General features: G+C 51.9%; 1 protein-coding gene across 1 annotated transcript in view; it reads left to right on the top strand.

The window, feature by feature from the left end:
- Positions 1-23739, top strand: part of TNXB (tenascin XB) — a 30306-nt gene that overhangs the window by 6198 nt on the left and 369 nt on the right. Inside the window, exons 9-37 of the mRNA XM_072357875.1 lie at positions 188-475; positions 801-1094; positions 1462-1755; positions 2118-2411; positions 3050-3346; positions 3927-4223; positions 4558-4845; positions 5519-5806; positions 6170-6463; positions 7099-7395; positions 7730-8023; positions 8682-8978; positions 9308-9601; positions 9964-10257; positions 13050-13343; positions 13982-14275; positions 14932-15228; positions 15564-15857; positions 17041-17328; positions 17979-18275; positions 18603-18896; positions 19541-19837; positions 20175-20468; positions 20856-20980; positions 21510-21630; positions 21940-22091; positions 22664-22760; positions 22982-23143; positions 23497-23660. Coding sequence (XP_072213976.1) covers positions 188-475; positions 801-1094; positions 1462-1755; positions 2118-2411; positions 3050-3346; positions 3927-4223; positions 4558-4845; positions 5519-5806; positions 6170-6463; positions 7099-7395; positions 7730-8023; positions 8682-8978; positions 9308-9601; positions 9964-10257; positions 13050-13343; positions 13982-14275; positions 14932-15228; positions 15564-15857; positions 17041-17328; positions 17979-18275; positions 18603-18896; positions 19541-19837; positions 20175-20468; positions 20856-20980; positions 21510-21630; positions 21940-22091; positions 22664-22760; positions 22982-23143; positions 23497-23660 — 7580 coding nt within the window. The remainder of the gene's footprint in view (positions 1-187; positions 476-800; positions 1095-1461; positions 1756-2117; positions 2412-3049; positions 3347-3926; positions 4224-4557; positions 4846-5518; positions 5807-6169; positions 6464-7098; positions 7396-7729; positions 8024-8681; positions 8979-9307; positions 9602-9963; positions 10258-13049; positions 13344-13981; positions 14276-14931; positions 15229-15563; positions 15858-17040; positions 17329-17978; positions 18276-18602; positions 18897-19540; positions 19838-20174; positions 20469-20855; positions 20981-21509; positions 21631-21939; positions 22092-22663; positions 22761-22981; positions 23144-23496; positions 23661-23739) is intronic.

Raw genomic sequence — 23739 nt, forward strand, 5'->3', positions numbered from 1 at the left:
GGGTGTCAGGATGGCAGTGGTGTGAAGAAATGGCAGCTGTGTTACATGGTTCAAGTAAGAAGAAGTTACAAAGATGAGTGGAAAAAGGTAACAGATAGAGGCTGATAAGAGGGATGGATGGATGTGACCGATGGACAGGACCATGATTTTATCCTGCATTGTGCCTTCCGTATTGCAGCTGCAGAAGAGGTGGAGGAGGAGGAACCACCATCCCAGCCACGCCTAGGAGAGCTGACAGCATCTGATGTGAGCCCCAACTCTGTCCAGCTGGAGTGGAGTGTCCCTGAGGGCTCCTTTGACTCCTTCACAGTGCAGTACATAGATGCACAAGGCCAGACGCAGGAGTTGCACTTGGATAGTGGGTCCCGCACAGCAACCGTGTCTGGTTTGCTGCCATCCCACCCCTATAAGTTCAACCTGTACGGGGTGTGGGGGCAGACACATCTGGGCCCCATCTCCACTGACACCATCACAGGTGAGGGCCTGCGTGCTGCTCCTATCTGAGCCTTGAGCTTGGTGCATGGCAGGAGCAGTGCACTGGGCTGCGCTAGTGACTGGGTTCTGAATGGGAATGCAAACATTGTGTGTCAGATTGGGAATGTTCAAAGGGATGGGAGCATGCAAGATTAGAGGAGTAGTGGGTAGTGATCAGTGGTGAGGGCTTTATTGTATGAATGCTTGGATGGATGGGTTGTTGAGTAGATAACTTCAGTAAACACAGGTGAACGTTTGGGTGAATGCTTCGTAAGTTGTTGAACACACGGATACTTTGGTGGGAGGACATTTGCTTTTCATTTTAGCTGCAGCTCCAACAAAGGAGGAACCGCCTTCACCACCACGCCTGGGTGAGCTGACAGCATCCCACGTCAGCCCAGATTCCGTCCAGCTGCAGTGGAGTGTCCCCGAGGGCTCCTTTGACTCCTTCACGGTGCAGTACAAGGATGCACAAGGCCAGCCGCAGGTGCTGCCTGTGGATGGTGGGTCACGCACAGTGACCGTGCCTGGGCTGGCACCATCCCGCCACTACAAGTTCAACCTGTACGGGGTGTGGGGGCGAAAAAGGCTGGGCCCCATCTCCACTGATGCCGTCACAGGTGAGGATGCTGTGTGCTCATCCATGTCCATTGCCTGACAGTGGGATTCTCTTGTGTCAGGAGCCTTTCACAGCACCCCTAGTTTATATACATCTTGCGTAGGGAAGGAAATGTTTCCTTCTTGTTGATTTGCAAACTCTGTGGGGTTGGGACCCTGCAAGACCCATGGGAGAACAGGGTAAAGAGTGATTGGTAATTGCTGTGCTAAGGTTGGAAGGAAGTGTGGAAGGATGGATTGAATGTTGTGGTGATAGATTTGTTCTCAGGGCAGTGCTGTAGAGTTGCATGCAAGTCTCATTGGTTGTTGTATAGTTGGACATCTGTTGCATGGATATTGTTACCATGAATTCCCCACTCTTCACTGCAGCTTCAACTCCAGCACAGGAGGAACCACCACCCCAACCACGCCTGGGTGAGCTGACAGCATCCCACATCAGCCCTGACTCCGTCCAGCTGCAGTGGAGCGTCCCCGAGGGCTCCTTTGACTCCTTCACTGTGCAGTACAAGGATGCACAAGGCCAGCCACAGGTGCTGCCCGTGGACGGTGGGTCACGCACAGTGACTGTGCCCGGGCTGGTGCCGTCCCGCCGCTACAAGTTCAACCTGTACGGGGTGTGGGGACGAAAAAGGCTGGGCCCCATCTCCACGGATGTTGTCACAGGTGAGAATGCTGTGTGCTCATTCATGTCATTTGGCTGAATGTGGTGTTGTCTTGTGGCAGCTGCCTTTCAAGGCACCTCCTGCTCGCACTCATTTTGCTTGAGAAGGAAACTTTTCCCTGTTGTTGATCTGGAACATATATAAGGATGCAAGCATGTAAGATTGGAGGAAGAATGCAGCAGGGAATGAGAGATAACAGTTCCATTATGGCTGGAAGAAAGGACAGATGGGTGGAAAGATGCCTAGGAAACTGGTGCTTGGAGTACAGCTGGATGGTTGAATGAATGTTTGGTTGGATGTTGAATAGATGGAGAGGTTGATGGGTAGATCCTTTCACTGCTATTTCCTCCCTCTGTACTGCAGCTGCTAGTCCAGAAAAGGATGTACGACCAACCCAACCACGCCTGGGTGAGCTGACAGCAACACACGTCAGCCCCAACTCCGTCCAGCTGCAGTGGAGCATCCCCGAGGGCTCCTTTGGCTCCTTCACATTGCAGTACAAGGATGCACAAGGCCAGCCGCAGGTGCTGCCCGTGGATGGTGGGTCAAACACAGTGACCGTGCCCGGATTGGTGCCGTCCCGCCGCTACAAGTTCAACCTGTACGGTGTCTGGGGGAGAAAAAGGCTGGGCCCCATCTCCACTGATGCTGTCACAGGTGAGGGTCGGAATTGGCACCTGGTGGGCTCTTGGTTTGCAGCAGGTAGGAACTGAAACGTGGCCTGTGCTGGGGATCTTGATTTCCTCTGACACTGGGAACAGATTTTGGGTGCATTTTTGGGGAAGCATCCATTGAAAAATATGTATCAATATGAGGAGATCGACGGGGAATGGATGGAGTGCTGGCTGTTGAGATGGGATGGTGACTGCTTGAATAACTGTGTGTTAGAATGGATTGACAGATACACAATGGAATGAAAGGATGTGTGCTGTTATTTAGGAGTAGGTAGTTTGTTGAGAAATGGGTTGGTAGATCCTCGGTCCAGTGGTACAATGGATGTACATACACTGGGTGGCATATTGAGTAAGTGTCCTATGGTATGTTGGACCGAATGTGTGGTTGCATAAAAAAATGATTGAATATATGTACATAGAGAATCCATGTGTGAATGGTGGGACGTGAACCTGGCTGTCTAGATGCTGGTGGTGTGAAAGAATGGCAGATGGGTTACATGTTTCAAAGATGAATGAAGAAAGGGAACAGAGAGAGGGTGATTGGATGGATGGATCCTTGGTTGGATGTGACCGATGGAGTGGATGAAGCTTCTATCCTGCATTATGCCTTCTGCATTGCAGCTTCCGAAGAGATGGAGGAGGAGGAACCACCATCCCAACCTCGCTTGGGTGAGCTGACAGTGTCCCACGCCAGCCCTGACTCCGTCCAGCTGCAGTGGAGCGTCCCCGAGGGCTCCTTTGACTCCTTCACTGTGCAGTACAAGGATGCACAAGGCCAGCCGCAGGTGCTGCCCGTGGATGGTGGGTCACGCACAGTGACCGTGCCTGGGCTGGTGCCGTCCCGCCGCTACAAGTTCAACCTGTATGGGCTGTGGGGGAGAAAAAGGCTGGGCCCCATCTCTACTGATGCCATCACAGGTGAGGGCAGGAATTGGCACCTGCTGGGCTCTGGGTTTGCAACAGGTAGAAACTGAAACATGACCTGTGCTGGTGATCTTGATATCCTCTGGCAATGGGAACAGCCATTGGGTGCCTATTTAGGGATGGATCCATTGAAAGTTATGCATAGGTATGAAGAGACTGATAGGGAATGTTGAGATGAGATGGAGGCTGATTGAATAACTGTGTGTTAGAATGTATGGACAGATACATGAAGGAGTGAAAGGATGGGTGCTATAATTTAGGAGTCGGTAGTTGGTTGACGAATGGGTAGGTAGATCCTTGGTCCATTGGTGCAGTGGATGTACATACCTTGGGTGACATACTGAGTAAGTGTGTCTTGCTCTGTTGTATTGAACATGTGCTTGCATAGAAAAATGACTGGTTAGAAGTACGTAGTGACCTACTGTCTGGCAGTGTGAAAGAATGGCAGTTGGGTTAAATGGTACAAAGATGGATGGAAAAAGGGAACAGAGAGAGCGTGTTTGGATTGAAGGATAGATGTGAAAGATGGACAGACCCAAGCTTCTATCCTACATTGTGCACTTCTGTGTTGCAGCTGCCGAAATGATAGAGGAGGAGGAACCACCATCCCAGCCACGTCTAGGAGAGCTGACAGCATCTGATGTGAGCCCCAACTCTGTCCAGCTAGAGTGGAGTGTCTCTGAGGGCACCTTTGACTCCTTCATAGTGCAGTACATGGACTGGCAAGGCAAGCCACAGGAGCTGCACTTGGATAGTGGGTCCCGCACAGCAACCGTGTCTGGTTTGCTGCCATCCCACTCCTACAAGTTCAATCTGTATGGGGTGTGGGGGCAGAGACTTCTGGGCCCCACCTCGACTGACACCATCACAGGTGAGAGACCTGTGTGCTGCTCCTATCTGAGCCTTGAGCTTGTTGCATGGCAGGAGCCAGTTACTGGGCTCTGCTAGTGACTGGGTTCTGAATGGGAATGCAAATACCATGTGTCAGATTGGGAATGTTCAAAGGGATGGGAGCATGCAGGACTGGAAGAGTAGTGGTTAGTGATCAGTGGTGAGGGCTTTATTGCATGAATGTTTGGATGGATGGGTTGTTGAGTAGATAACATTTCAGAGAGCACAGGTGGATGCTTGGGTGAACGTTTGGTAAGCTGATGAACACATGGCTAGCTGGTTGTGAGGACATTCACTTCGTCTTGCAGCTGCAGCTCCAACACAGAAGGAACCACCATCCCAACCTCGCTTGGGTGAGCTGACAGCATCCCACATCAGCCCTGACTCTGTCCAGCTGCAGTGGAGCGTCCCCAAGGGCTCCTTTGACTCCTTCACGTTGCAGTACAAGGATGCACAAGGCCAGCCGCAGGTGCTGCCTGTAGGCGGTGGGTCACGCACAGTGACCGTGCCTGGGCTGGTGCCGTCCCGCCGCTACAAGTTCAACCTGTATGGGTTGTGGGGACGAAAAAGGCTGGGTCCCATCTCCACTGATGCCGTCACAGGTAAGGGCAGGAATTGGCACCTGCTGGGCTCTGGGTTTGCAGCAGGTAGAAACTCAAACGTGTACCATGCTGGTGATCTTGATTTCCTCTGGCAATGGGAACAGCTGTTGGGTGCCTCTTTAGGGAAGGATCCATTAGTTGGTGCAAGAAGTAGGCAGGAACCAATGGGGAATGGATGGAGTGCTGGCTGTTGAGATGAGATGGTGGCTGCTTGAATAACTGTGTGTTGGAATGTATGGACAGATAAATGAAGGAGGGAAGGAATGGGTGCTATAATTTAGGAATAGGCAGTTGGTTGAAGGATGGACATATAGAACCTTGGTGAACTGGTACAGTGAATGGGTATGTGCACAGGTGAATGAGAGTCTTTGGGTAGCATACTGAATAAGTGTCCCTTGGTCTGTTGGACAGAACGTATATTGCACAGAAAAATGATTGGATAGAAGTACAGAGAGAATCCTTGTGTGAATGGTAGGACAGGAACCTGGGTGTCTGGATGGAACTGTTGTAAAGGAATGGCAGCTGGGTTACACAGTACAAGTAAGGAGTAGATTCAAAGTTGTACGGAAAATGGGAACAAAGAGAGAGTGGCTGGATGGATGTAAGGATGTGACTGACGGAGTGGACGATGCTTCTATCCTGCATTGTGCCTTCTGTGTAGCAGCTGCAGAAGAGATGGAGGAGGAGAAACCACCATCCCAGCCAAGCCTAGGAGAACTGACAGCATCCAACATCAGCCCTGACTCCGTCCAGCTGCAGTGGAGCGTCCCCGAGGGCTCCTTTGACTCCTTCACGGTGCAGTACAAGGACGCACAAGGCCAGCCGCAGGTGCTGCCCGTGGATGGTGGGTCACGCACAGTGACCGTGCCTGGGCTGGCGCCGTCCCGCCGCTACAAGTTCAACCTGTACGGGATGTGGGGGCGAAAAAGGCTGGGCCCCATCTCCACGGATGCCGTCACAGGTGAGGATGCTGTGTGCTCATCTATGTCTTTTGGCTGACTCTGGTGATGTTTCCTGGCAGGTGCCTTTCATGGCCCCTCCTGCTTACAGTCATCTTGCTTGAGAAGGAAGCTTTTCTTTGTTGTTGATCTGGAACGTATGTAGGGATGCAAGCATGTAAGATTGGAGGAGGAACAAATTAGGGAAAGATAGATAACAGTTGCATTATGGATGGAAGTAAGGACGGATGGATGGAATGGTGTCTAATTAAACTGGTGCTTGGAGTACAGCTGGATGGTTGGATGAATGTTCGGTTGGTTGTTGAATAGATGGAGAGGTGAATGGCTAGATGCTTTCAATGTGAATTTCTCCCTCTGTACTGCAGCTGCTAGTCCAGAAAAGGATGTACGACCAACCCAACCACGTCTGGGTGAGCTGACAGCAACACACGTCAGCCCTGACTCCGTCCAGCTGCAGTGGAGCGTCCCCGAGGGCTCCTTTGACTCCTTCACTGTGCAGTACAAGGATGCACAAGGCCAGCCACAGGTGCTGCCCGTGGATGGTGGGTCACGCACAGTGACCGTGCCTGGGCTGGTACCGTCCCGCCGCTACAAGTTCAACCTGTACGGAGTGTGGGGGAGAAAAAGGCTGGGTCCCATCTCCACTGATGCTGTCACAGGTGAGAGTAGAAATTGGCACCTGCTGGGATCTGGGTTTGCTTCAGATAGAAACTGAAACATAGCCTATGCTGGGGATCTTGATTTCCCCTGGCAGTGGGAACAGCCTTTGGGTGCCTATTTAGGGATGGATCCATTGAAGGTTATGCATAAATGTGAAGTGACCAATGGGGAGTGGATGGAGTGCTGGCTGTTGAGATGAGATGGTAGCTGCTTAAATCACTGTGTGTTAGAATGGATGAATTGACACACAAAGGAGTGAAAGGATGGGTGGTATTAAGGAATAGGTAGTTGGTGTAACAGTGGGGAGGTAGATCCTTGGTCCACTGGCACAGTGGATGAACATACCTTGGGTGACATATTGAGTAAGTGTCCCTTGCTCTGTTAGTCTGAACTTGTGGTTGCATAGAAAAATGACTGGGTAGAGTTACAGGGAGAATCCATGTTTAAATGGCAGAACAGGAACCTGGGTGTCTGGATGGAGGTAGTGTAAAAGAATGGCAGCTGGTTTAAATGTTTCAAAGATGAATGAAGTAAGGAATCAGAGGGTGGGAGATTGGATGGACGGATCCTTGGTTGGATGTGAGCCATGGACAGGACCAAGCTTCTATCCTGCATTGTGCCTTCTGTGTTGCAGCTGCAGAAGAGGTGGAGGAGGAGGAACCACCATCCCAGCCACGCCTAGGAGAGCTGACAGCATCCCATGTCAGCCCCAACTCCATCCAGCTCGAGTGGAGCATCCCTGAGGGCTCCTTTGACTCCTTCACAGTGCAGTACATGGATACACAAGGTCAGCCACAGGAGCTGCACTTGGATAGTGGGTCCCGCACAGCGACCATGTCTGGTTTGCTGCCATCCCACCCCTACAAGTTCAACCTGTACGGCATGTGGGGGCAGACACGTCTAGGCCCCATCTCCACTGACACCATCACAGGTGAGGGCCTGCGTGATTTTCCTCTCTGGGTCTTGAACTTGGTGCATGACAGGAGCCATTTGCTGGGCTGTGCTACTGACTGGGTTCTGAATGGGAATGTAGATGTTCTGTGTCAGAGTGGGAATGTTCGCAGGGATGGGAGCCTGCAGGATTGGAGGCGTTGTGGGTAGTTATCAGTGGTGAGGGCTTGTTGCATGGATGTTTGGATGGATGGAAGGTTGGGTGGTTGAGTAGATAACTTTTCAGTGAGCACAGGTGGATGATTGTGTGAATGCTTGATAAGGTGATGAACACGTAGATACTTAGGAGGGTGGACATTTGCATTGCATTGCAGCTGCAGCTCCAGCAAAAGAGGAACCACCATCTCCACCACGTCTGGGTGAGCTGACAGCAGCCCACATCAGCCCCGACTCCGTCCAGCTGCAGTGGAGCGTCCCCGAGGGCTCCTTTGACTCCTTCACGGTGCAGTACAAGGATGCACAAGGCCAGCCACAGGTGCTGCCTGTGGACGGTGGGTCGCGCACAGTGACCGTGCCTGGGCTGGCACCATCCCGCCGCTACAAGTTCAACCTGTATGGGTTGTGGGGGAGAAAAAGGCTGGGCCCCATCTCCACTGATGCCGTCACAGGTGAGGGCAGGAATTGGCACCTGGTGGGCTCTGGGTTTGCAACAGGTAGCAAATGAAATGTGGCCTGTGCTGGGGATCTTGATTTCCTCTGGAATTGGGAACAGCCATTGGGTGCCTCTTTAGGGAAGGATCCATTAGTTGCTTCATTAATTAAGCAGGAACCAATGGGGAGTGGATGGAGTGCTGGCTGTTGAGGTGAGATTGTGGCTGCTTGAATAACTGTGTGTTGCAATGTATGGACAAGACAGATAAACAAAGGAAGGAATGGGTGGCATAATTTAGGATTAGGTATTTCATTGAAGGATGGACAGGTAGAGAACCTTATTGAACTGGTACAGTTGATGGGTATATGAATGGGTGAATGAGATAATCCTTCGATGGCATATTGAGTAGGTGTCTCTTTGTCTGTTAAACTGAACATGTGATTGCAAAGAAAAATGATTGGATAGATGTACAGAGAGAATCCTTGTGTAAATGGTGTGACAGTAACCTGAGTGTCTGGATGCTGGAATGGCAGCCTCTTTACATGGTACAAGTAGAAGTAGATTCAAAGATGGACAAAGAAGGGGAACAAAGAGAGGGTGATTGGATGGATGGATGGATGTGACCGATGGACAGGACCATGATTTTATCCTGCATTGTGCCTTCCATGTTGCAGCTGCAGAAGAGGTGGAGGAGGAGGAACCACCATCCCAGCCACACCTAGGAGAGCTGACAGCATCCCATGTCAGCCCCAACTCCGTCCAGCTGCAGTGGAGCGTCCCCGAGGGCTCCTTTGACTCCTTCATAGTGCAGTACATGGATGTGCAAGGCCAGACACAGGAGCTGCACTTGGATAGTGGGTCCCGTACAGCAACCGTGTCTGGTTTGCTGCCATCCCACCCCTACAAGTTCAACCTGTACGGCATGTGGGGGCAGACACGTCTAGGCCCCATCTCCACTGACACCATCACAGGTGAGGGGCCCTGTGTGCCTTTCTTCTATGGACCTTGAGTTTGGCACGTGGCAGGAACCGTGCACTGAGCTGTGCTACTGACTGGGTTCTGAATGGGAATGCAGAAGTTCTGTGTCAGAGTGGGAATGTATGCAGGGATTGGAGCCTGCAGGAGTGGAGGACTAGTGGTTAGTGATCAGTGTTGAGGGCTTGGTTGCATGGATATTTGGATGGATGGATTGCTGAGTAGGTAACTTTTCAGTGAGGACAGTTTGGCGCTTGGATGAATGTTTCGTAAGATGATGAACACATGGATACTTGGGTGAGTGGACATTTGCTTTACATTTTAGCTGCAGCTCCACCACAGGAGGAACCGCCTTCCCCACCACGCCTGGGTGAGGTGACAGCATCCCACGTCAGCCCCGACTCCATCCAGCTGCAGTGGAGTGTCCCCGAGGGCTCCTTTGACTCCTTCACGGTGCAGTACAAGGATGCACAAGGCCAGCCGCAGGTGCTGCCTGTAGGCGGTGGGTCACGCACAGTGACCGTGCCTGGGCTGGTGCCGTCCCGCCGCTACAAGTTCAACCTGTATGGGATATGGGGGCGGAAACGGCTGGGCCCCATCTCCACGGATGCTGTCACAGGTGAGGATGCTGTGTGCTCATCTATATCCATTGCCCAACATTGGAGTACTCTTGTGGCAGGAGCCTTTCATGGCCTTTCCTGCTTACATTCATCTTTCTTGAGAAGGAGACTTTTCCTTGTTTTTTATTTGGAACGCATGTAGAGATGGGAGCATGTAATACTGGAGGAAGAACAAAATAGGTAATGAGTGATAACAGTTGCATTATGGATGGAAGTAAGGACGGATGGATGGAATGGTGCCTAATTAAACTGGTGCTTGGAGTACAGCTGGATGGTTGGATGAATGTTTGGTTGGTTGTTGAAAAGATGGAGATGTGGATATGTAACGCTTTCACTGTGAATTCCACCCTCTGTACTGCAGCTGCTAGTCTAGAAAAGGATGTACAACCACCCCAACCACGTCTGGGTGAGCTGACAGCGTCCCACATCAGCCCTGACTCCGTCCAGCTGCAGTGGAGCGTCCCCGAGGGCTCCTTTGACTCCTTCATGGTGCAGTACAAGGATGCACAAGGCCAGCTGCAGGTGCTGCCTGTAGATGGTGGGTCAAACACAGTGACCGTGCCTGGGCTGGTGCCGTCCCGCCGCTACAAGTTCAACCTGTATGGGTTGTGGGGGCGAAAAAGGCTGGGCCCCATCTCCACTGATGCCGTCACAGGTGAGGATGCTGTGTGCTCATCTATGTCTTTTGGCTGACTCTGGTGATGTTTCCTGGCAGGTGCCTTTCATGGCCCCTCCTGCTTACAGTCATCTTGCTTGAGAAGGAAACTTTTCCTTGTTGTTGATCTGGAACGTATGTAGGGATGCAAGCATGCAAGATTGGAGTACGAACAAAGTAGGGAATGATTGATAACAGTTGCTGTATGGATGGATGGATCATAGAATCACAAGGTTGGAAAGGTCCTACAAGATCATCTAGTCCAACCTTTACCATACCTACAGAAACACCACTAAACTATATCTCCTAGCTCTCTATCCAGACACCTCTTGAACACTGTCAGGGATGGCAACTCCACCACCTCCCTGGGCAGCCATTCCAGTGCTTGACCACTCTCTGAGACAAAAAGGTCCTTCTTATGTACCTCTTCTGATTCAACTTGTGGCCATTTCCTCGGCTCCTGTTTGTTGCCTGGCAGAAGAGGCCAAGCCCCTCCTCATCACATCCTCCCTTTCAGATGTTGTAGAGTGCAATGAGGTCTCCCCTGAGCCTTCTCTTCTCCAGGCTAAACAATGCCACCTCCCTGAGCTGCTCCTCATAAGACTTGTGCTCCAGAGCCCTTACAAGTTTTGTTGCCCTTCTCTGGACATGTTCCTGAGCCTCAATGTCTTTCTTGTAGTGAGGAGCCCAAAACTGAACACAGTACTTGAGAAGTGGCCACACCAGAGCTGAGTACAGAGGGATGGTTACCTCTCTGCTCCTGCTGGCCATACTGTTTCTTATACAGGCCAGGATGCCGTTGGCCTTCTTGGCCACCTGGGTACACTGTTGGCTCATGTTCAGCTGAACATCAACCAACACTCCCAGGTCCCTTTCCTCTTCACAGTCATCCAGCCACTCTGCCCCAATCCTATAGTGCTGCATGGGGTTATTGTGGCCAAAGTGCAGGACCCAGCACCTGGCCTTGTTGAACCCCATCCCATTAATCTCAGCCCAGCAATTCAGCCTATCCATATCCCTCTGGAGGGCCTTCCTATCCTCAGGCAGATCAACACCACCTCCCAACTTGGTGTCATCTGCAAACTTACTGAGGGTACACTCAATCCCCTCATCCAGGTCATCACTGAAGATGTTAAACAAGATGGGCCCTAGAACCAACCCCTGGAGGACACCAGTTGTAATGGGGCACCAGTCAGACTTAACTCCATTAACCACTACCCACTGGGCACGACCCTCTAGCCAGTTCCTTACCCAAAGAAGGGTATACCTGTCCAGGCCATGGGCAGCCAGTTTCCTCAGGAGGATACTGTGAGAGACCATGTCAAAGGCTTTGCTGAAGTCTGGGTAGACTACATCAACTGCCTTACCCTCATCTACCAGCCTGGTCACCCAATTGTAGAAGGAGATGAGGTTGGTTAAATACGACCTGCCTTTCATGAATCCATGCTGGCTGGGTCTGATCCCCTGGATGCCACGCACGTGCCGTGTGATCTCACCCAAGATGATTTGCTCCATAACTCTCCCTGGTACCAAGGTCAGGCTGACAGGCCTGTAGTTTCCTGTATCCTCCTTACAACCCTTCTTGTAGATGGGAGTCACATCAGCAAGCCTCCAATCCTCTGGGACCTCTCCAGTTAACCAGAAGCGCTGGTAGATGGCAGAGAACAGCTCAGCAATTACACCTGCCAGCTCCCTCAGCACCCGAGGGTGGAGCCTGTCCAGTCCCATGGACTTGTGGCGGTCCAGGTGGAGGAGGAGCTCTTTAACTGTCTCCACCTGAATGTATTCCATCCCAGACTTTCAGATCAGAGCATAAAGTGCCCTGAGGATAACTATTCTGCCCATTAAGGGCAGATGTGAAGAAGGCATTGAAGACCTCAGCCTTCCCCTTATCCTCAGTGGTCACATTCCCCACTGCATCAAGTAAGGGGTGGACATTTTTCTTGGTTCTCCTCTTACCACTGATATATTTGTAAAAAGATTTTTTATTCTCTTTTACTGTTGTGGCCAATCTAAATTGGAGCTTTGCCCAAGACAGTCCCCTGCCTTCACATCACCCACCAGTCTTTCACTGTTAGTGAAGAGCAGGTCTAGCAGGGCACCACCCCTGGTAGGCTGATGTACCAGCTGTGTAAGGAACCTATCTTCCACACACTCCAGAAACCTCTTGGACTGCTTCCTCTATGCTGTATTACATTCCCAACATATATCAGGGAAGTTGAAGTCTCCCATGAGAATGAGTGCTGGCCAACGTGCAACTTCTACCAGCTGCTCGTAGAATGCCTCATCCATCTCTTCATCCTGATTAGGCAGTCTATAACAGACCCCCACCAAGATGTCACCCCTGAAGGCCTTTCCCCTGATCCTTACCCACAGACACTCAACTTCATCATACCCAACCCCAAGCTCTTCAACTTCAAAACAGTCTTTAACATAAAGGGCCACACCACCTTCCTTCTTTCTTCATCTATCCCTTCTGAAGAGCTTGTAACCATCTATCACAGCACTCCAGTCATGGAAGCTGTCCCACCATGTTTCAGTAATAGCAACCAGGTCATAGTTAGCCTGACACACAGTTGCTTCCAGCTCCACCTGCTTGTTGCCCATGCTGCATGCATTGGTGTACACGCACTTCAGCCGTGTCACCTGCCTCACCGCCAGCTGAAGCATCATTCCCCTAGGCTCATTTCTTGTAAGCTTAATGGTCAGATCAGTGTTTGGTTGGTTGTTGAATAGATGGAGAGGTGGGTGGGTAGATGTTTTCACTGTGAATTCCACCCTCTATATTGCAGCTGCAAGTCCAGCTGAGGATGTACAACCACCCCAACCACGCTTGGGTGAGCTGACAGCAACACACGTCAGCCCTGACTCTGTCCAGCTGCAGTGGAGCGTCCCCGAGGGCTCCTTTGACTCCTTCATGGTGCAGTACAAGGATGCACAAGGCCAGCCGCAGGTGCTGCCCGTGGATGGTGGGTCACGCACAGTGACCGTGCCTGGGCTGGTGCCGTCCCGCCGCTACAAGTTCAACCTGTATGGGCTGTGGGGGAGAAAAAGGCTGGGCCCCATCTCTACTGATGCCATCACAGGTGAGGGCAGGAATTGGCACCTGCTGGGCTCTGGGTTTGCAACAGGTAGAAACTGAAACATGTCCTGTGTTGGGAATCTTGATTTCCTCTGGCAATAGGAACAGCTGTTGTGTGCCTCTTTAGGGAAGGATTTGTAATTCAGTGCATGAGGAATGAAGAGACCAGTGGGGAATGGATGGGGTGATTGCTGTTGAGATGAGATGGTAGCTGCTTGTATAACTGTGTGTTAGAATGGATGGAAAATACACGAAGGAGTGAAAGTATGGGTGGTATACCTAAGGAACAGGCAGTTAGTTGAACAGTGGGTAGGTAGATCCTTGGTCCACTGGCACAGTGGATGTACATACCTTGGGAGGAATATTGAGTAAGTGTCACTTGCTCTGTTGGACTAAAAGTGTGGTTGCATAAAAAAAAGATTGGATAGAAGTACGTAGAGAATCCTTGTGTGAATGATGGAACAGAAACCTGGGTGTCTGGATGCTGGCGGTGTAAAAGAATGGCAGCTGGGCTAAATGTTTCAAAGATGAATGAAGAAAGGAAACAGAGAGAGAGAGAGATGGGATGGACGGATACTTGCTTGGATGTGAGCCATGGACAGGACCAAGCTTCTATCCTGCATTGTGCCTTCTGTGTTGCAGCTGCAGAAGAGGTGGAGGAAGAACCACCATCCCAGCCACACCTTGGAGAGCTGACAGCATCCCATGTCAGCCCCAACTCCATCCAGCTCGAGTGGAGCATCCCTGAGGGCTCCTTTGACTCCTTCACGGTGCAGTACAAGAATGCACAAGGCCAGCCACAGGTGCTGCCCGTGGACGGTGGGTCGCACACAGTGACCGTGCCTGGGCTGGCGCCGTCCCACCACTACAAGTTCAACCTGTACGGGCTGTGGGGGCGAAAAAGGCTGGGCCCCATCTCCACTGATGCTGTCACAGGTGAGGGCAGGAATTGGCACCTGCTGGGCTCTGGGTTTGCAACAGGTAGAAACTGAATCATGGCCTGTGCTGGGGATCTTGATTTCCTCTGGCAATGAGAGCAGCTGCTGGGTGCCTCTTTAGGGGAGGATCCATTAATCTGTGCGTGAAGTATGAAGTGACCAATGTGGAATGAATGGAGTGATGGCTGTTGAAATGATATGGTGGCTAGTTGATTCATTGTCTGTTGGAATGGATGAAAAGATACATGAAGTTGTGAAAGAATGAATGGAATAAATGAGGAATAGATGAATGGGTGAAAAATCAATAGGTAGATCCTTAGTGGACTGGCAAAATGAATGGTTATGTTCACTGGTCAATGCCTTACCTCTTTAGTGGAAGGAGCTTTTTTGTCCTTTGGTCTGATGGGCTGAATGTGGGGGTGGATAAAAAAGTGATTGCCTGGAAGTACAAAGAGAATCTTTGTATGAATGGTGGGTGAGTAACCTGAGTGTCTGGATGCTGGTGGTATAAAGGAATAGCAGTTGGGTTACATGATTCAAAGATGAAGGGGAAAGGAAACAGAGAGAGCGTGACTGAATGGACAGATACTTGTTTGGATGTGAGCTGTGGACAGGACCAAGTTTCTATCCTGCATTGTGCCTTCTGTGTTGCAGCTGCAGAAGAGATGGAGGAGGAGGAACCACCATCCCAGCCACGCCTAGGAGAGCTGACAGCAACCCATGTAAGCCCCAACTCTGTCCAGCTGGAGTGGAGCATCCCTGAGGGCACCTTTGACTCCTTCACAGTGCAGTACATGGATACACAAGGCCAGACACAGGAGCTGCACTTGGATAGTGGGTCCCGTACAGCAACCGTGTCTGGTTTGCTGCCATCCCACCCCTACAAGTTCAACCTGTACGGGGTGTGGGGGCAGACACGTTTGGGCCCCATCTCCACTGACGCCATCACAGGTGAGGGCCTGCGTGATTTTCCTCTCTGGGCCTTGAGACTCATGCATGGCAGGAGCCATACGGTGGGCTGTGCTACTGACTGGGTTCTGAATGGGAATGCTAATGTTCCATGTTAGAGTGGGGATGTACAAAGGGATGGGAGCCTGCAGGATTGGAGGGGTTGTAGGTAGTTGTCAGTGGTGAGGGCTTTGTTGCATGGATATTTGGATGGATGGAAGGTTGGGTGGTTGAGTAGATGACATTTCAGTGAGGACAGGTGGATGCTTGGGTGAACGTTTGGTAAGCTGATGAACACATGGCTATCTGGGTGTATGGACATTTACTTTGCATTGCAGCTGCAGCTCCAGTGCAGGAGGAACCACCTTCCCCACCACGCCTAGGAGAGCTGACAGCATCACACGTCAGCCCTGACTCCGTCCAGCTTCAGTGGAGTGTCCCTGAGGGCTCCTTTGACTCCTTCACGGTGCAGTACAAGGATGCACAAGGCCAGCCGCAGGTGCTGCCCGTGGATGGTGGGTCACGCACAGTGACCGTGCCTGGGCTGGTGCCGTCCCGCCGCTACAAGTTCAACCTGTATGGGATGTGGGGGCGGAAACGGCTGGGCCCCATCTCCACTGATGCCATCACAGGTGAGTGCTCCTGCTCACTCTATGTCTCTTTTATTCTGTGTGATTGGAATACAGCTACTTCCTTGCCTGGGGCTGCGCTTGTTACTTCTTGCACTGTGGGTACTGCAGTTAAATATTGGACAATGGCTCGGTATTGGATAGATGAATGGGTGGCTGCGTGAAGGTTGAAGAGCCAGTATCCAGCTTTACTTAAAGCTGGGTGGTTAGAGAAATGAAAATTAGAGGAAGGGATGAGTGCAAGTAAAATCTGTAGTGTCAAGATATACTGGTTTCTGGTAGGATCAATAGTTAAGTGGCAGGAAGAGGGAAATAACGGACCTTAGAATGGATGTCCATCTTTTTTTGTGGGTTGTTGGTCTTTTTTTGTGTGGATGGCTGGTTTATTTGATGGATGGATCAGATCTTTTTATGTACTCAAAGATGGGATAAATGGGCGATTGAATATGGAAATAGGGAATTGGGTGGATGGAGTATTGCACAAATGCGTGGTTTTAATAATGGTAATGAAATAAATTAATTAGTAAGTTGAGGAAGGGAAGGGTGTAAAAAGAGCTCAACCAATGTCTCAGTCACTGGTTGGTTGTTTTGATGGTTGTAGGTTTGTTGGTTGATGGTTGGTTGGAGGATGGTGGCTTGGTTGGGTTGTTGGATGGTTGGTGAATATTTGGGTGGTTAAATTGTTGTCACTGTTCCTCCAACTCCTGATGATTACATGGATGAATGGCTGGGGAGAATTATGTTAAGGATGTAGACTGGAAGACTGTAAGAGTGATCTGTTTTGCAGTTAAAGAAGTGCATGTAAGGGTAGTTGGGTGAGTGTTTGGATGAATAAAGGGACTGGAGGATGGAGAGTTGATTCTAAGGCTATATGATTAGAAGGCTAGTACATGAATGGATGGATATTACCATTGGGTTTAGGATGTATTGATTTTTTGGGGTTAATGTATTACTGGATTGATGGTTAGATCTATGGTTCATTCAGTGCTGATCAGGATAGAGTCCATAATAGATGGTATATGGGTACATAGCATACTGAGTAAGCAGAATGACGGGTTAAATTAGTGGCCAAAGTTATGGAATAGTGGCTATGCAAATGGATGGAGGCATGTGTGAATGGGTGGAGGGAAAGATGGACCGGGGAACGTTTAAGCACAATATTTTGCCCAATGTGTTGTACCAACAGCAAGGAAAGATGAGGACTCACCATCCAAACCACGCCTAGGTGAGATGACAGCAACACACATCAGCCCCAACTCCGTCCAGCTGCAGTGGAGCGTCCCCGAGGGCTCCTTTGACTCCTTCACTGTGCAGTACAAGGATGCACAAGGCCAACCGCAGGTGCTGCCTGTGGACGGTGGGTCAAACACAGTGACCGTGCCTGGGCTGGTGCCGTCCCGCCGCTACAAGTTCAACCTGTACGGGATATGGGGACAAAAAAGGCTGGGTCCCATCTCCACTGATGCTGTCACAGGTGAGGGCAGGAATTGGCACCTGCTGGGCTCTGGGTTTGCAGCAGAGGCAGAAAACGAAACGTGGCCTGTGCTGGCGATCTTGGTTTCCTCTGGCACTGGGAACAGCCATTGGGTGTCTCTTTAGGGAAGGATCCATTGAAAGTTATGCATAAGTATGAAGTGACCGATGGGGAATGGATGGAGTGCTGGCTGCCCATATTAGATAGTGGCTGTTTGAGTATTTGCTTGGATGGATGCGCAGAAACATGAAGGAATGAAAGGAAGGGCAGAATATTTTGGGAATAGATGAATGGGTGAAGAATGGATAGGTAGATCCTTGACAGACTGATAAAATAAATGGGTATTTGAACAGATGAATGAGTTAATTCTTGGGTGGAAGGAGTTAACTGTCCCTTGGTCTGTGGGACTGAATGTGTGGTTGCATAGAAAAATGATTGGGTAGAGGTACAGAGAGAATCCTTGTGTGAATGGTGGGACAGTAACATGGGTGTCTGGATGGAGGTGGTGTGAAAGCATGGCAGCTGGGTTGCATGGTTCAAGTAAGGAGTGAGTTCAAAGATGAATGGAAGAGGGTGATTGGATGGATGGATGGATGTAACCAATGGACTAGACCAATCTCTGATCCTACATTGTGCCTTCTGTGTTGCAGCTGCAGAAGAGATGGAGGAGGAGGAACCACCACCCCAGCCACGCCTCGGAGAGCTGACAGCATCCCATGTCAGCCCCAGCTCTGTCCAGCTGCAGTGGAGTGTCCCTGAGGGCACCTTTGACTCCTTCACAGTGCAGTACGTGGACGGGCAAGGCCAGCCACAGGAGCTGCACTTGGATAGTGTGTCCCGCACAGCAACCGTGTCTGGTTTGCTGCCATCCCACCCCTACAAGTTCAACCTGTACGGGGTGTGGGGGCAGACACGTTTGGGCCCCATCTCCACTGACACCATCACAGGTGAGGGCCTGCGTGCTGCTCCTCTCCGGGCCTTGAGACTCATTCATGACAGGAGCCATACGGTGGGCTGTGCTGATGACTGGGTTCTGAATGGGAATGGAAATGTCCTGTGTCAGAGAGGGCATGTACAAAGGGATGGGAGCATGCAGTATTGGAGGAGTAGTGGTTAGTGATCAGTAGTGAGGGCTTGGTTGCGTGGATGTTTGGATGGAGGTGTGGGTGAGTGGATAACTTTTCAGTGAGGACAGGTGGATGCTTGTGTGAATGCTTATTAAATTGTTGAACACATGTATACTTGGATGGGTGGACATTTGCGTTGCATTGCAGCTGCAGCTCCAGTACAGGAGGAAGTACCTTCCCAGCCACGCTTGGGTGAGCTGACAGCAACACACGTCAGCCCCAACTCCATCCAGCTGCAGTGGAGCGTCCCCGAGGGCTCCTTTGACTCCTTCACGGTGCAGTACAAGGATGCACAAGGCCAGCCACAGGTGCTGCCCGTGGATGATGGGTCGCTCACAGTCACTGTGCCCGGGCTGGCGCCATCCCACCATTACCAGTTCAACCTGTATGGGATGTGGGGACGAAAACGTCTGGGTCCCATCTCCACTGATGCTGTCACAGGTGAGGGCAGGAATTGGCACCTGCTGGGCTCTGGGTTTGCAGCAGGTAGAAACTGAAATATAAACTGTGCTGGGGATCTTGATTTCCTCTGGCACTGGGAACAGCCATTGGGTGTCTCTTTAGGGAAGGATCCATTGAATGTTATGCATAAGTATGAAGTGACCGATGGGGAATGGATGGAGTGCTGGCTGCCCATATTAGATAGTGGCTGTTTGAGTATTTGCTTGAATGGATGGACAGAAACACGAAAAAATGAAAGGAAGGGCAGAATATTTTGGGAATAGATGGAAGGGTGAATATTGGGTAGATAGATCCTTGGTGGACTGATAAAATAAATGGGTATGTGAACAGATGAATGACTTAATTCTTGTGTGGAAGGAGTTAACTGTCCTTTGGTCTGTTGGACTGAATGAGTAACTGCATAGAAAAATAACTGGGCAGAAGTATGGAGAGAATCCTTGTGTGAATGGTGGGACAGGAAACAGGGTGTCTGGATGGTGGTGGTGTGAAAACATGGCAGCTTTGTTACATGGTTCAAGTAAGGAGTAGGTTCAAAGAAAGATGGAAGAGGGTGATTGGATGGATGGATGTGACTGATGGACAGGACCAAGCTTCTATCCTGCATTGTGCCTTCTGTGCTGCAGCTGCAGAAGAGATGGAGGAGGAGGAACCACCATCCCAGCCACGCCTAGGAGAGCTGACAGCATCCCATGTCAGCCCCAACTCTGTCCAGCTGCAGTGGAGCATCCCTGAAGGCTCCTTTGACTCCTTCATAGTGCAGTACATGGATGTGCAAGGCCAGACACAGAAGCTGCACTTGGATAGTGGGTCCCGTACAGCAACCATGTCTGGTTTGCTGCCATCCCACCCCTACAAGTTCAACCTGTACGGTGTGTGGGGGCAGACACGTTTGGGCCCCATCTCCACTGACATCATCACAGGTGAGAGACCAACGTGCTGCTCCTATCTGGGCCTTTAGCTTGGCGCATGGCAGGATCCGTTTGCTGGGCTGTGCTGGTGAATGGGTTCTGAATAGGAATGCAAACGTTCTGTGTCAGAGTGGGGATGTATGAAGGGATGGGAGCCTGCAGGATTGGAGGCATTGTGGGTAGTTGTCAGTGGTGAGGGCTTGGTTGCATGGATGTTTGGATGGATGGAAGGTTGCATGGTTTGAGTTGATAACTTTTCAGTGAGCACAGGTGGATGATTGTGTGAATGCTTGGTAAGGTGATGAACACGTGGATACTTAGGAGGGTGGACATTTACTTTGCATTGCAGCTACAGCACCAGCAAAAGAGGAATCACCATCTCCACCACGTCTGGGTGAGCTGACAGCAGCCCACATCAGCCCTGACTCCGTCCAGCTGCAGTGGAGCATCCCTGAGGGCTCCTTTGACTCCTTCACGGTGCAGTATAAGGATGCACAAGGCCAGCTGCAGGTGCTGCCCGTGGACGGTGGGTCGCGCACAGTGACCATGCCTGGGCTGGCGCCGTCCCACCGCTACAAGTTCAACCTGTATGGGATGTGGGGACGAAAAAGGCTGGGCCCCATCTCCACTGATGCCATCACAGGTGAGGGCAGGAATTGGTTCTTATTGGGTTTGGGTTTTTAGCAGTGGATGGATCATTCACGCTGTGGTTTGTTTGGGGATGACTTGCGCATTGGATTAATTGTTTTTAATAGAAGAAGAGACTGTAGAATGGATCTATGGTGACAGAGTGGATGGTTGGTGGTTGGATGGAGGGCTGTGTTTCTGTGGAGGAATGGATGGTTGGAAGGACTACTGGATGCGCTGCTGAGTGTTGGATTGATCTACAGTGGATGGTTGGACTCTTCAAGTATAGACTATAGCCGAGTTGGAAAGGACCAGGAAGGACCAAAAGGAGTTAATGGAAGGAGGGAGAGTGTGGAAGATCCACAGGGGGCTGCGGGTCTCAGTGCCCCCCATCTCTTCCCAGGTGCCCCAGGAACACTATGGGTTGGGACGCTGTGGCCCCGCAGTGCTCAGCTGCATTGGGCGCCTCCTCATATTCCCCCTGATGGCTACGACCTCATCTACGGACCCCCCAGTGGCCCTGTGAAGGTAAGACCCCATAGCACTCCCTGAACTTCCCAGGGGACCTCAGTATCTCTCAGGGTACCCCAGTATTCCTATGGGGATCCCAGTAACACCCTAGGGCTCCCCTACAACCCTTTTTGTGACCCTAGAACTTCTGGGGACCAGCATGGCATCCCTGAAGACCACAGTATTATTCTGGGTACCCCCACAGCCCTGTGAGAACCCCATTTGCCCCTTTGGAGACTTCAGTATTCCTTGTGGAGACCCAGATTTCCCCTCAGGGATCCCAATGCCCCTTTGGAGACCCAAATAACCTCCTTGGAGACCCTGTTCCTACCCTGGGGAACCCAAAAGCCCCCCACTACCCAGGCATCTTAAGAACCCCACTGCACCCCACTATCCCATGAGGTCCCCAATACTCCTTTTACAGCACTCCCATCCTCCTGAGCCCCTTTACACTCCCTGGAGACATTAAATACCCCTGTAATGCCCCTTAGGGACCCCTGTAGCAGCCCAATAACCCTCCATGCTTCCTCTCCCTTCTCCCCCCCAGACACTGAAGCTGCCCCCCGAGGCAACATCCAAGGAGCTGTGGGGCCTGGAGCCCACTGGACGCTATAGGGTGCAGCTCCGAGGCCGGGGGCTGGAGCCCCTCGAGACCACTTTCGACACCCGTGAGCTGGGAAAGGAGGTCCTGTGGGGTGGGAGGGGGACACTGGGGTACCCAAATACCTGGATGCTTTGGGGTGGTGGGGATGCACGGATGTTGGGTCCTGAAGTATGGAGGGGGTACCCAGGAATCTGCATCCTTGGGTGGGGGGCTCTGTTGGGTTTTGTAAGTACCTGAATAATGGGTCCCTATAAAGGGAGGGGTTCCTTAGGTGGGGGGACAGAGGGATGCCCTCATCCCTTGGTAGGTGAACAGGGCCACCCAACTGGTTGGGTCCTGTGGGTGGGGGCACCTACACTGCTTTGTCCCCCAGCACCCCTTCCCCATCCACACCCTCGGGACTGCGCTGAGGAGCAGCTCAATGGACCAGGACCTTCACGAGAGGTCCTCATCTTCCTCGGGGGCGACCGGCGACGGCCACTGCGAGTCTTCTGTGACATGGAGAGTGATGGCGGCGGCTGGCTGGTGGGGCTGGGGAGAAGGAGGAGAAACGGGGGGGTTGGGTGGCGGGTCTAGTGGGCTCTGTGGGGTACTATGAGGAGTCAGGTGGGCAATGAGGGTCATGGGGTCTGGTGGATGGCTCCATGGTTGCCATTATAGAGGTTGGGTATTGGCAATAGAGAAGTCCCATCGAGCAATTGGGGGCATTTGGGGTATCTAGGGGGGGGTTCTGTGGGGGTTGAGAAGCAATGGGGAGTGGAGTGGGGGAGGCTGGAAGATTTAGGGGAGTTTAATGGGAAGGGTCTTGTGGGGCAGTTGGGGTAATTCTGGGAACTGCAGGGGATCCCAGTGTTCCTATGAGACTCACATACTCCCTATACCATCCATGGGGATCCCAGTAACCCCCCTGGAACTATAAATGGGGAAGCACCCACGGAGCAATTTGGGGCTGTGGTGGGCCTGGGAGAAGCAATAGGATTCCCTGAAGGACAATATGAAGGTTTTAGGGTGCAATGTTGGAGGTTTAGGGGGAGGCAATGGGAGGGGGTCAAGGGGCAGTGGTGGGGATTCTGACCCCCCACCACCACCCCCCAAAGGTGTTCCAGCGTCGCATGGATGGGAGCACTGACTTCTGGAGGGGGTGGGAGGAGTATGTCCGTGGCTTCGGGAACGTCTCTGGGGAGTTCTGGCTGGGTGAGGACCCCAAAACATGGGGAGATTTACATCTGGGGTGAGGGGGGGGGGGGGGGGGACAACTGGGTCGGGGATGGCTGATGGCTGCAGGATGTGGGACAGAACCCCACTGGGACGGGGGGTGGGATCCCAAATGGGTGTGTGGGGTGGGAAGGGGTGGGGGGGGGGAATGGTATGGGTCTGTAGGGTGGGGATGATGATGGCTGTGGGATGTGGGGCAGGGAATGTGGCACTGCACACACTGACGGCCTCTGGGCCCACGGAGCTGCGTGTGGATCTCCGGACACCATCGGAAAACGCCTTTGCCCGCTATCGGGATTTCGTTGTCGGTGGTCCTGAAGACAATTTCCGCCTCCAACTCGGAGCCTACAGTGGCACAGCTGGTGTGTATGGGGCAGTGGGGGGTCCTGGGAGGTATTAGGGTTAGCTTTGATGCATGGGAGGGCTCTTGGGGATACCCAGATCATGGGGAAGTGGGGGGGAATAGGGGACGGTCCGCTCACCCACAATGAGGGGGCCTTGCATGGGTCTCAGATCATTGACCCATTGGGATCTCCAGGCCACAGGGAACCCCAGAGGGTTCTTGGGGAGGCTCTGCCCCCACAGGGTGGTCTCTATAAGGATTTGGGGGTTCCTGGAGGGGGTCTGTAGCTCATCCTTGGGGTTCTGAACCCTATGTGGGTATCCCGAAAGGCTCTCTTTAGGGGTCCCCATAACCTTGCTGTGGGTCCTACAGGGGATGCGTTGTCCTACCATGCTGGGAGCCCCTTCTCCACGAGGGACCATGACCCCCGGGGCCGCCACAGGCCCTGTGCCGTCGCCTACACCGGAGCCTGGTGGTACCGCAACTGCCACTACGCCAACCTCAACGGGCGCTATGGGGTGCCCACAGACCACCAGGTATGGCTATGGGGACTGTAAAGGGGTCTGTGGGGATCATAAAGGGGTCTTTGGGGGCATACAAACAACCCAATGGGAT

This window comes from Excalfactoria chinensis, chromosome 27, assembly GCF_039878825.1.
Source record: "Excalfactoria chinensis isolate bCotChi1 chromosome 27, bCotChi1.hap2, whole genome shotgun sequence".
Taxonomy (NCBI): domain Eukaryota; kingdom Metazoa; phylum Chordata; class Aves; order Galliformes; family Phasianidae; genus Excalfactoria; species Excalfactoria chinensis.